General features: G+C 52.4%; 1 protein-coding gene across 1 annotated transcript in view; it reads right to left on the bottom strand.

Annotated features, from left to right (window-relative positions):
• Nucleotides 1–541: 541 nt before the first annotated feature.
• The window catches only part of DOCK4 (dedicator of cytokinesis 4), a 348,354-nt gene continuing 335,879 nt past the window's right edge, over nt 542–13,016 (bottom strand). Inside the window, 6 exon segments of the mRNA XM_029072864.2 lie at nt 542–3,492; nt 5,211–5,272; nt 7,661–7,774; nt 8,806–8,878; nt 11,804–11,913; nt 12,044–12,125. Coding sequence (XP_028928697.1) covers nt 3,067–3,492; nt 5,211–5,272; nt 7,661–7,774; nt 8,806–8,878; nt 11,804–11,913; nt 12,044–12,125 — 867 coding nt within the window. The 3' untranslated portion in view covers nt 542–3,066.

Raw genomic sequence — 13,016 nt, 5'->3', positions numbered from 1 at the left:
ACCTCTGGCCCGGAACACCCTCCCTCCTCAAATCCTCCAAACGATCACTCTTTCCCCCTTCAAAGCCCTTCTGAAGTTTCACCTCCTCCAAGAGGCCTTCCCAGACTAAGCCACCCTTTTCTTCATCTCCCCCTCCCTTCCGCATCACCTCAACTCACTCCTTTTGTTTGCCCCCCTCTACCCACCCCACAGCACTTGTGTATATATCATTCTATTTATTTCTATTGATGCTTGTTTACTTGTTTTGATGTGTACATTTCTATAATTCTATTTATTTCTATTGATGCCTGTTTGTTTTGATGTGTATATTTCTATAATTCTATTTATTTCTATTGATGCCTGTTTACTTGTTTTGATGTCTGTCTCCCTCCTTCTATACTGTTAGCGTAGTGTGGACAGGGATTGTCTTGTCTTTCTCTATTTCTGAATTGCACTTTCCGAAGCTTAGTACAGTGCTCTGCACACAGTAAGCACTCAATAAATATGACTGAATGAATGAGCTCATTACCACTCCAGACAAATGTGAGGAAACTTGGCGTAATTACGATTAATCGAGTCCTTTTATTTCATATTGACCATTCTGCAGAAACATCATGAACATCAGGGCAAACAGAATCGCATGAAGTGTTCGGCTGCAAAAAGGACTCCCATAACACACGTACGTGATAAATGCAACAATTCTGCTCACTGCCAGAATCCAAAATGGCTTCCTGAGCAGTTAACACTGATTCATTCTGTGCTCAGGCACGAGTCAACAAACCCATTAAACTGCACAGGGTGAGGAAACCAAAGCAGCTTTGTTATCGGATGGACAGGTGACACCCAACTTGAATGGGAGGCATGGCCTCTTGGGAGTCACAGGAATCCGTAGCCTCCTCCAGCTCGGAGCATGTGATGACAAATGCAAAGTGTTCTCTTCAAAAGCAAGAGCAGGTTTGAGAAATTTCAGGTTGCAAAGCTAAAATCCACAGGTTCTTGGATTATGAATACTTTCACTAAAACATAAATATTTTTAACATATATTAATTTCTTCTGACATTCAAAATTGTAAAGTCAATATGGCAGAATTATTGTTAAAAGCACATATGTACAAATATTCTTTTTTCCATACATAAAGTGTTTGGCATAATTATAACAATCATACTGCATACACAACAGTTTGCTTTTATTTCATTTTTTTACACGTCATGGTATATCTTATTAAAATTAACCAGTTATGTACAAAAATACTTGGACATTTATTATAGAAAACCTCTATCATCACCCTTGACAGCTGCTGAACAGTTTCACTGAGAGAAAATATAAAAAAGTGGTCACCATCTTCCGAGTTGGCTGGCAACAAAAGCAGACAACAGTTAAACCCACATCGGGTTCCTGACACAAGAGATAGAATAGATTTGAACCTCTTGGTCTGAAACTCAGTTCCCTGGTCCGCTGTCCAATGAGGGTTTTCTACACAGCCAATCAGAGAAAAGAAAAAGTACAAAATACAAAAGTACATACAAGGTGCTTCGCCACAACCCTTTGAGGGGGTCTTGGGTCACCGCCTTCAGTGGCCTGCAGGTGCTGGGGGTCAGAGTTTCTACTAGAAGGGAGAACGGAGAGTTCAGAGCCCTTCTGGAAAGGCCTAACTCGGTCAGGGGAATCAGGATAGCTCTAGGGAGGAGGCGGTGGTGGTGATGATGGGAGGGGGGGAGGGGAAGAGGGCAGAAAGGGGGAAAGGAGATGAAAGAGTGGTTTGGGATTTTTCTATTTTGTGCAGAATTGAATTAATGCCCTTGTCTTTTCCAAGTCCCGATGCTGTTTCATCAGGCTAATAGATATTCTTGAAGAGTATACTCCCCTTCTATTTGCTGTATTGAATTAATACTGGCTAGTATCGATTCCAGGAGCTCTGTTAATGGGAAACATTTATTTGTGCCTATTTAATGCTTGAACATCTGTTCATCCTCAATGACGAATTTTATGGAAGATGGTTTCAGGTTTGGAAGAACAACTCCAACAGCGTCGGCCAAGAAGGAACCATGTCGGGGCTAGCTGCAGAGATACCGAAGGTAAATGGCACCTTTAAAGAAATAGAAATGTCACCAGCTCCATCTGCAAACTCTAATGGAGCCCCAAGGAGCTGATTTGCCAGTGCTGTGTCCTCTGAGGGTGTGGTTAGCAGGCTGCCCCTGTCAACTCCCAGCAATCTTTGACTTTTCAAACTGAGCCCGGTTCACGAAAGACGCTGACAGCCCCCTGAGGGTAGATGGGTATTTGGACGGATGGTCTATCTAACCTAATCTTGTCTCTCACAGCACTGGCCAGACCAGTTGGCACTGGCTGCTGCTGACCCAATTCCACGGGTCTCCTAGGTGAAGAATATGCAGGTTAGGGAATGCATTGGTTTTGAGAAGAAGCTTTTTTGAAGTATCAAGTTTTCAGTAAAAACTACACCACGGTAACCTAAAGGACAGTTTTGTGTGAGTTTGAAGAGTAAACTAGGTTAAAAAAAAGGGAACATAAAAAGATACAAAAAGGTCTGTGTCACAATTTACCACTTTGAACTTCAAGAGTCTGTTTTTTTGAAGTTCTCTCTCTCTCTCTCTATTTCTCTCTCTCTCTCTCTCTGTGCTCTGGCGTCCTAGAACAGTCACTGAATGGGACACTGTGCAACTAACTAGGGCTAAGCAAGTTTTACGTCATTCACTTAAAGAGAATCAGAAAAGGAGTAAAGTGCCAACACCCTCCGCCTCTGCTCATGTCCTTCCTTCCGGTGCCTTGGCCCAGAACCCTCCCGCGTCTTTCCTTCCAGGCTTCTGCCCAGGCTTCCACCCACGTCCTTTCCTCTGGGGCTTCAGTCCAGAACCCTCCCACATTTTTTCTTCCTGAGACTCAGCCCAGGTCCCTGCCTGCTTCCTTCCCTCTGGGGGCCTCAGCCCAGATCCTGCTCACGTCCTTCCTTCGAGGGCCTTGACCCAGAACCCACCCGCATCTTTCCTTCTGGGGCCTCGGCCTAGATCCCGCCCACGTCCTTCCTTCCAGGGCCTTGGCCCAGGCCGCCAGAGGCCCCCAAGAGGTGGCTTAGAGCTGAGACACCTTCCGTGGGAGCGGCCTAGGGCGTGGGGCCGGCTCTGTCCTCCGACTGACATTGTCCAGGTTGCTGGAGCGCACCAGGAGGGGCTTGGGTGGCAGGGCTGGGGGCTCAGCAGGGATGGGGATGGAGAGGCTGTGAGGTAGCGGGACAGGGCGCCGCAGGGTCCGCTCGTAGACACTATATGGGGGTGGGGTCTTGCTCTCCTTCCGCACCGGCTCCTCGGGGACACTGTAGCTCACCGCCACAACCGTGGGCTCGCTTCCTTGATTTTCAAAGCCTGAGGTTTCAGATGTGCTACAACGACTGAGGGAGGAGATGCCACTGCTGTAGCTCCCCGACAGGGCTGGGGAGTTGGAGATCAGTCCTGAGGAGTGATAGTCCACCGGAGATGGTGTGAATGATGGCACGGAGCCCTGGCCGGATGCAAGAGACCAACACACACAGATTAGGGAGAGGGTGTAGAGAAACAACCCCGAGGACCTCGTGCCCCGATTCTGGAAAAAGAAACGGAAATGGAATACTTCCAGTCCATTGGCAGCCATCCAAGTCTGGCCTGTGGGTAGGGGAGGAGGAAACAGACAGAGGGGGGCAAGGGCCAGGTGCTGGACAATTGGAGGTGAGGGGGAGGAGCCCTGGGAGGGACTCAAGGGTCTGCTTTTTTCCTTCCCCTAAGCAGGGTGTAAGTTACACAATTTACTGTTGATGGCTTTTATGCTGATTGGATAATATTCTAGTTGTTTTCTGCATCTGTCCTCCCCAATTTAGACCATATCTGAATTGGTGTTCGTGTCTTTAGTTTAGCAGGGGAGGGTCTGTAGGACAGCTGATGAGTGTCCTAGGGAGACCTGCAAGAGGAGGTGATGCCACGAGGAAGGGACAGTTGGGGAGACTACAGGAATCTCTCTCTCATTAGCTCAAGGTCAGCCCAGTATATTCCCACGGGCCCAGAATTGGTGACCTGATAGTTAGTGACCTAGTTTCCTGCTCTGCACATAGTCAGGGCTCAAAAAATACTGATGATGATGATGATGACAATGAAGATGGCAAAAAATGGAACCATAGCAGATTACTAAGAGAGAGACTAATAGGGGTCACTAATGGTCTCGGCCACTAGCCCGGGGTCTTGGCTTTCTGCCTGGACTATAGACTGTTACTGTCTCAGACCTGAAGCTTGCCTGGAAAACAAGATCAGCCTTTGGGAGTCTCCCCCAACTCACCCTCATTACTTGGGCTAGAATCAACCCTTGCTCAAAGAGACCCTGTCAGTTTAAGTCAGGTCAAGTCACTGCCAGGGTTCTGGGGACTTTCCAACCCCCTTGGCAGCCAAGCCCTAAACCTGCAGAATAGTACAATTTGACAGACAAGAAAGAGAGACAGAGGAAGATTCAGGTCTGGACCAAAAGATGGGAGATGACTGCCCCCTAGTGTCCAAATACAAGCACTGCAGCGCCAACTGGAAACAATGCCAGCCAAACTCTCCAGACAACAGGGCCTTTACCCTCTGGTGGACCCAGAGGAGGAGGCTGGGGCTGTTTCTGACTCTGGTCAGTCTTCCTGTCTGCCTGGAGTGACAAGGGACCTGCGGGCCAAGCAGGGTTGAACTCACACCAATTTTACTGCTGATGGTTTTCTCGTTGCTTGGATTTTGTTGATTCTGACTCCCAGGCCCGTATTCTTTAATAATGGTGGTATTTGTTAAGCGCTTATTATGTGCAAAGCACTGTTCTAAGCGCTGGGGGGGATACAGGGTGATCAGATTGTCCCACGTGGGGCTCACAGTTTTAATCCCCATTTTACAGATGAGGTATCTTAGGCCCAGAGAAGTTAAGTGACTTGCCCAAAGCCACACAGCTAGCAAGCGGCAGAGCCGGGAGTCGAACCCATGACATCTGACTCCGAAGCCCGGGCTCTTTCCACTGAGCCACGCTGCTTCTTTCTGCTTCTCTCGTTGCCTTTCCCCCTCTCTCTCACCCCTGCCTCCCTTCCCATCCCCATCCTCTCTGTCCTGAGTGGTTGCATCTGCCCTTACTGCCCCCTCCAACCCTTTTTACCATGAGAGAACCCGCCTTTCCCCTAGGCACCCCAGGCTGGGTACTTGGGGCTGCCGACCGCCCTCCCCTTAAACAGGTACCTTCATTGGAGATCGCCCAGCAGGAGATGGGGACACAGCTGCCACATGTCTTGCTGGAGAAGCTGTAAGGGGAGCAAGATGGCATTTCAGGTTAGCAGGTGGCAGAGACCCATAGATCACAGAAGAGGCATCTGTGAAGAGACTTCTGATGAGCCCGTGGGGAGAACAGCAGATAGGCCCCAAGGACCCAGGAGACCGACCCTCTCTCTGCGGGGGCTGCTGATTGGGTGGGAACCGGGGCACTGGGGACACTTCCAAGGAGGGAACAGGCCTGTGACTGGGGGATCTAGGGCCTGTCAGGGGCCCTGGGGTTGGTACAGCTGATGGGGACTCCTGAAGGGCTGTCTGCGCTGTCTCCTGTCCCCCGACGACCAGTTGATCTGGGGCCCATGGACTAGAGAGTGCAAAAGGGACCAGAAATTTTCCATCTGGTGACTGCAACTCACTCACCTCCAGACTGACCTTCTGCTGGAAAGTTTGGACAGGCCTGGGGCAGGGCCCTCAATCAGTGATGCTTTCTAAACCTAAGTGTCAGTTACCTAAAACCCCCTCCCCAAGACCCTGCTGCCCAGAACCCCACTCCCAAGACTCCACCTTAGGATGCCACTCTCAGGACCCAACCCCCAACACCCTTCTCTCAGGAACCTAGGATCCCCAGGACCTAGGCCAAATTTTCCTCCCTGCCAATTAGCCCTGACCCCCATCATGTCCATGCAGATAGACCCTCTCACCCCATAGTTTTCCAGGAGAAAATATCTGTTCATGAAGGTTTTTGTTACAGTATATGAACACACCCTCATGGCCTTATATTCATATTTGCATGTGTATGTCCTGGTGCAAATTTTACATGTACACTGGTGTGTGTGTGTGTGTGTGCACACATGCATGGTGTGTGTACCTGCTTATGAAAGTGCACCAGAATGCAAGAGTGGGGTGTGCTTCACTGGGGGCAGCAGTGTATGCTCCCACCATCTTCCACCATCCCAGGGGGCTGCCCAGGATGTTGGCCCAGGGGAGCCCCTCTCTGAAACCACCCTGCAGTGTTTGGAGAAGCACAGCCCTATCCACTAATTGATCCACATCCTGTGGGCCAGAGACACAGATGCTGGGCTCACATTCCATAGATTTCGCCACTCACCCCAACTCCATCCCCGGGCCCACAGCTCCCCCAATGTCACTGCCTACAGGGAGCCCAGACCCACAGCCAGCCCACAGGAAACCCACCATTCCCCCCAGCTCCTGGAGAGTCTGGGGGAGGGGACAGAAGGGCAGAAGGAAAGGGGCTGTTGACTCCACCGCTTTCTCCCCGGCCCCACGGGCAGGACATCTTACAGCATGGACGCTCCCTGCACTACGCACAGCTGGCCCGGTCTGCCTTTGGCACAGTAAGCATCCATCTCGCACGGTTCTCTCTGGGATCTTAGCCCTGGGGGTTAGCCTGTTCATGGGTGCACGGAAGGTTTCTCACAGAAGGACGGGCAGACTTTCCCTCCTGCTTGAAGGCTTAAAATTTCAGAAGTCTCCCTGCTCTCTGAGCTCTAACCTCAGGGACTCCCAATCACCGGTCTGGAAGTGTGGCAGCAGCGTGTAGGATGGGGTGGAATGGGAGGCTCTACTGCTGGGGACCGCCCACCTGGGGTTGGCAGGGACACTTGGCATCTTCCTCTGATGAACGAACTCAAACAAGACCCAGTGCAATATCCAGTTTAGATCCCAAGACTGCCACCTCCAAGGCTAGATTCTCTGCCCAACAGTCACACTGTATTTACAAAGCTGGCAGGGAGATTCCAGTGGTTCCTTCTAGCCTCTCCCAGTTTGGGGACACAGGTGTGGTAGGAAGGACTTTTCCAGTTTAAAGATGTGGAAACTGAGGTCAGACTAAGGTGACAAGCAGATTGCAGGAATGCTGAGGGGAGGCCCCTGGTCCACGACTTCCTGCCCCTTGCTCTGTCTCCACCACCCAGCCCCTAGCCCCGGGAAGCTCAGGGCTGTCTCTTCTTTTCCTTGACTCAGAGGCTTTACCTGCTCTGCGAGTCAAGAACAGAGGTGACCTAGGTGACCTGCCCACCTTGGCTGGAAGACATGGCTGACAATGGCTCCTCCAGCTGTCCTGCATTGCAGTAGGGGGACAGCAGCTGTGCTCGGGGGTCTGGCCTGACTCCTGGGCACCCAATCCTCCAGCACCCCTGGCCAGGTGAAGCATTGGCTGCCACAGGATCAGGAGAGGAATTTCACTCCTGACCCGAGTGGTCAATGTCCGTCTCCTTGCTGGCCATGACTCTGGCACCTGGCATCCACTGATGTTCAGAGGAAGCTGCCAGCCAGGGCAGCAAAGGGGGAGCCAAGAATGCCATGTAACTTCTCGGGGAAGGTGGAAAGCTGGTAGAAAGTGGGGGCGATGAGAGAGGAGGCTTCTCATGAGGGATGGACAAAACGGCTTAAATACCCACCAGTCTGAGTGGGCCTCGGCGGGACCGGGGGAGAGATAAATTTCCCTCCGTCTGACATGCTCTTGGCTTCTTTCCCAGTGTCCAGGCTCCAGCTGCTGGGAATGGGGTTCACAGCTGGAAGGGAAGAACAGGGCTGAAGCATGATCTAGTCAGCCATCCACTGCTGACAGCAGGAGGAAGCCGTGAGGGGCTGGTCACTCTGCCAGAGTCCTTGGAGCCCTCGCAGCCTGCCCTGGGTTAGGACATGAGACTCCCATCTGACAATGGCGAATCCCTTCCCCTGTTCCCTGCTCTGGTTTTCCTCTCCCTCCAGTGGCCACACCAGGCCACGGCGAGATCCATTGCAGTGGGGCAGGGTAGGGCAGGGTAGGGAAGGACTTGGGGGGTTGAGTTGGGTGGGGCAGGGTGCAGCAGAGTAGGGCAGGGACAGGATTGGGTAGGGAAAGGTGGAGCACAGCAGGATGGAACATGGAAAGATGGGGAGGGCGTAGTAGGGAGGAGCAGGGTGTGGTAGGGAAGAGAATCACTGTGGGTTCCTCTCTCTCTCTCTTTCTCTGTCTCTCTCTCTCAGGCTACAGACAGATGAGGCCTCTGGCTGGATCTTCTAAAACCATCTTCATTGCTCCACTCCTGGGGCAACACCCCTAACGTCTTCTCTGTCTGCACTGGTCTGCCAGACTGACCGCCATTGGCTGTTGGGTGGGAGGGAAAATTCTGGTCTGTCTGGGCCCCCTCCCTCAAATGAGACTCAGCCATATCCAGAATCAAACCATCGCTCCCCGCCCTGGGAGACTCAGCAGGAACTGGGCAACCAAGACAAGCAGTGGAGGCCAGGACTCAGTCCTAGATGCTACTACTCTTTCTCCTTCCACCTCATCTGGAGAGAAAAGGGGGAAACTCTCCTTCTGACTCCTCCAGGGCTGGGTGCAGCCCAGTCAAAGCCAGCACTAGAGGATTTCCCAGCATGCTCAGGGCTAGGTTCTCTGGCCACTCCCTCCTGTGGCTCCTCCTTAACACACTCCAGGAAGGGTCAGTGTTGGGGGTAGGGTTAGGGTTAGAGTTGGGGGTCAATTTGAGTTCTTCCTTTGGGGCCAGATCCACCCTTACAGATTCCCGGCAGAAGCCAATGTGAAATTTCTACCCACCTTTCTCAGGGCCCGAGAGACTCGGGTCACTCCGAGGCAGAACTCCATCTCCAATGTGATTAAACAGCATCCTCTGGAATTCAGAACAGGCTCCTTTGTGATTCAGCCCTGGGTCCCTTGAGGCCTTTAGGACAATCATTACCAAGACCCTGGGGACTCAATCATCTCCCTGGGGATTGAAAGTGCCGAAGACCAAGTCTCCAATTATGTGAAAAAAAACTAGGCCCTTTTTGGAGGAATAGGAAGAAACCCTGGTTAGTTTCCCTGATGACGAGAAATGGAAATCTTGAGGAAACTGGGATGGAGTGATCGGTGTTTCTGGGCTGATGTCCAACAGGAGCAATGGGTGGGGGCAGCTCTTCCCCCAGGGCCCAAGCTAAAACAGCTCCATGGCTGTGGGGGAGGCTGGGGCTTAGATAGTGATAGGTTTGCAGGGTCCTGAGCCCTGCATCTCCGTCCCAGGAAATCTTGTGCCCTCCCCTATGCCCTGCCCTCTGCTCGGTCCTGTTCATGCCCTGCATTCCCCCGTCAACTCCAAGCCCTGCCCTCTGCCCATCACTGTGTGTCCTCCCCTGCATCCCGCTCTGTGCTCTCCACTATACCCATCACCTTGAGATCTGCCCTCTGTCCTGCCCTCCCTGGGACTGGGGAGCCATTTAGGAATTGACACATCTGCTAACCCTACAGACCTGTCCTCCATCCCACATCTCTCACAGCTCTCCCACCCTCCAGTTCCTGTGTATGGTAGGGGACCTGGGAGCCTGGCTCTAGGAGGGCCAGGCACATGAACTCAGGGAGTTTCTTACATAGTGCTTGGCACTTGGTAAGCACTTAACCATTACCATAAAAAAAAAATGGTTTCTGAGCTCAGTGAAGTTCTCAAGCAGCAGGTGAGTATGGGACCCCTGCCCTTCCCACCTCGGGAAAGAACGATGCCTTCTCCACCTTCATCACAGCCCCTGGAGGCTCAGGGCCTCCCCTCACCCCCAGCTCCCTCAGGACCCTCAGTGGTGAGGTTAGGGTCTGTGAGGTTAGGGACCCCATCCTGGGGACCACAAGGGGTGCCCAGGGCATTTGGGCAGTCAGAGGGCAGTGGGAGCCCTGCCTGTGAAAAGACCGCCAGAAGCAGGCTCTGAGTCTTGGGCTCAGTCCCTGCCTTTGGAGCGAGCTTGGTGAACTTGTTCAGGTTTAGGGTGAATTTATACCAAGCTCCCCATTGATGGAGAAATGCCTGGAGGTTCCAATCCCACAGTTCAAGCTCCTTCTGCTGAGAGTGGAGAAGGTAATACTGTCTGAACAGCCTTGAGGCTTCTGGGCCCAGGGAGGGAATCAGGGCAGCTCTATCAGCCTCACAGCTCCCATTGCTTTTGGGGGACCACATAGAGTGAAGAGCACAGGGGAGCCCAGGAGCTGCAGGGAGCCTCCTGCAATCAACAAGCATATACTGGTCCAACCAGTCCCAGTGGCCACCAGCAGTCCTAACCCTTGTCCCCAGATGCCCAGGGAAGACAGCTGCAGGTGCACCGAGCTCTCTTCAAAGGCAGGGACTGAGCCCGAGGCTCAGAGCCTACTTCTCCTGGAGGTCTTTGCATGGCAGGGCACCCAGGGGCCACTGTCTGCCCACATGCCCCAGACACCCCATGTGGTCCCCAGGATGGGGTCCTTAACCTCACCTCTGAGGGTCCTGAGAGAGCTGGGTGAGGGGACCCTCAATTTCCAGGGGCTGCAACGAGGGTAGAGATGGCATCGCTCTGTCCCAAGGTGGGAAGGGCAGGGGTCCCATAGATCTCACCTGCTGCTTGAGAACCTCACTGAGCTCAGAAACCAAATTTTTTTTAATGGTATTTGTTAAGTGCTTATAAAGTACCAAGCACTCTATTAAGTTCTGGGCTAAATATAAGCTAATCACTTGTCTGACATGGGGCTCACAGTCTTAATCTCCATCGTACAAATGAGGTAACTAAGGTCCAGAGAAGTGAATTGACTTGCCCAAGGTCACACAGCAGACAAGTAGCAGAGGTGGGATTAGAACCCAGCTCCTTCTGACTCCCTGGCCTAAGCTTTATCCACTAGGCTTCAGAGAAGACTGTGCTGGAGGAGCAAGTAGTGGGGTTTACTGCAAATCAGCTAGAAATATGACTCAGTTTGGGCACAGGGCTGGAGATTCATCAACTGCGCATACAGACACACAATTACATGAGTACAAAGACACACAAAAACACATATGGATATCTATACACAAACACACACACACCACACACAGAGAAATTCAAAAACAGGCACTCATATACAAGAACTTAAGTGAGATACCCACTTATTTCTCTCCAAGAACCTTTGCCCTCTGTCCTTTTTAAAAGTATTATTTTATTTTTAACAGTATTTGTTAAGCACTTACTATGTGCCATGAACTGTTCTATGTTCTGGGGTAGAAACAAGGTAATCAGGCTGGACACAGTCTATGTTCCAAATGGGGATCACAGTCTGAATCCGTGTTTTACAGATGAGGTAACTGAAGCCCAGAGAAGTGAAGTGACTTGCACAAGGTCACGCAGCAGATAAGTGGTGGAGCTGGGATTAGAGCCCAGGTCCCTCTAACTCCCAGGCCCATGCTCCACTGACTAGGCTATGATGCTTCTCACCCCTTCCCTCCATGCTTTTCCATAAGGTTGCAAAGCCACACAGGACCCAGGAATCTTGGCCCAGATCTTCTCCTCACGCATTGCCGGGAAATTCCTCCCACTTGTGTGTCTCAGACTGAAAATCCAAACTGGGGGTCAGGGACCTTGGGGAGTATTGGGAGAGCATAGGGTTAGGGGGATAGGGGTCCAGAGGGAGTTGTCCCTGTCCAGCTCAACTCCAGCTCCACTGTGCTGGCCAGGAGCAAGGGCACCTGTTAGCTTCCAGTGTCCGGGCCTGTTTGCACTCTAGAGCACAGGAGCAGGTAGAGTCCCTCCCAAAAGGGGTCCTCCCTCCGCCCCTCCCCAGCCCAGAGGAGTACCTGGCAGGGCTCCGCAGGGGTGGGGTAGACGGCACTGCACGGCCTTTCTCGGGGGGACAGGCATGCGTTCTCCCGGGAATGTTTGTGCTTGTCGGAGAGGAGGGGCGAGGCTAGGCACGGAAGAGACACGGCAGCACAAAGATTGTTAGCGGGTCTTCCCACCTCCCTCTCCTTCCCCACTGGTCAAGATATCGTTGGGACCCGGGAGCCCTGAGGTTGTTGGCCTATATGGCCACTCACCTCTGGCGCTGGATGGGGCCGAGCTGGTCACGTTAGGAGAAGCAGAATGAGTTGAGCTCAAGCTTGAGGTAGATGGGCTGGGCTGGGAGGGCAGGGAAGCTGCCATTAGCTGGTGCGGACAGGGAGACACATCCTAAACCCCCACCCCACATCAAGGCCACACCCTTGGTCTCAGGGTGTCGGCCTCCTTAGGAGGACAGCCAGTCCTACCCCACCAGCCCTGAGCATGCCCGCTCCTCCCTCTACCACCCCATCCCTTCCAGGTTCTATGGGCACAGCTCCCCTGGAGTGCTGAGGCCACAGAGCCAGTCTTTCCGGCCCCGGCCTATGGGATAACATGGGGCTGCTGACCCTGACAGACCCAGGTGTTATTTGCAGGTGCGGATCCAGGCTGAGCACCCTCTGGAGCCCGCGCTCCCAGGTGCACCTCACGTCTTATGGTGGGGGCACAAACGCTTTGCCAGGGAATAACAGGCCAGTCAGCCCATATGGCCCATCCAGGCACTGACAACCTGAGCCCAGCCTAGCAGGAGGCAGGCGGATCCACCAGCCATCAACCAGGAAGAGGAAGCTCCAAGAAGAGAAAGCCCTTCCTCAGCCACAAGGTAAGAGAGCAGGAGGTTAAGAGAGACCGATCTCTCTCCTTTTTCTGCAGTCTTGCATTTCTTCCAGCCTTCAAGGCATCTCTACCTGGATTTCCCACCGACACCTCAAACTAAAAATGTCCAAAATAGAACTTATCTTTCTACCCAAGTCTTGTCCTTCCCTTGACATTCCCATCACTGCAGATGGCACCAGCATCCTTCCTGTCTCACAAGCCCACAACTTTGGCATTATCCCTGTCCCTTTTCGTTTCTTCAAGCTGCGCATTCAGTTAGGTGCAAAATCCTGTCACTTCTATCTTCACAACATCTCCAAAATCTGACCCTTCCTCTCCATCCAAACTGCTATCACACTGGTCCAAGCATTTATC

The sequence above is a fragment of the Ornithorhynchus anatinus genome, chromosome 10, assembly GCF_004115215.2.
Source record: "Ornithorhynchus anatinus isolate Pmale09 chromosome 10, mOrnAna1.pri.v4, whole genome shotgun sequence".
Classification (NCBI taxonomy): domain Eukaryota; kingdom Metazoa; phylum Chordata; class Mammalia; order Monotremata; family Ornithorhynchidae; genus Ornithorhynchus; species Ornithorhynchus anatinus.
The sequence above is the reverse complement of the archived record's forward strand: the minus strand, read 5'-3'. Positions and strand labels throughout refer to the sequence as shown.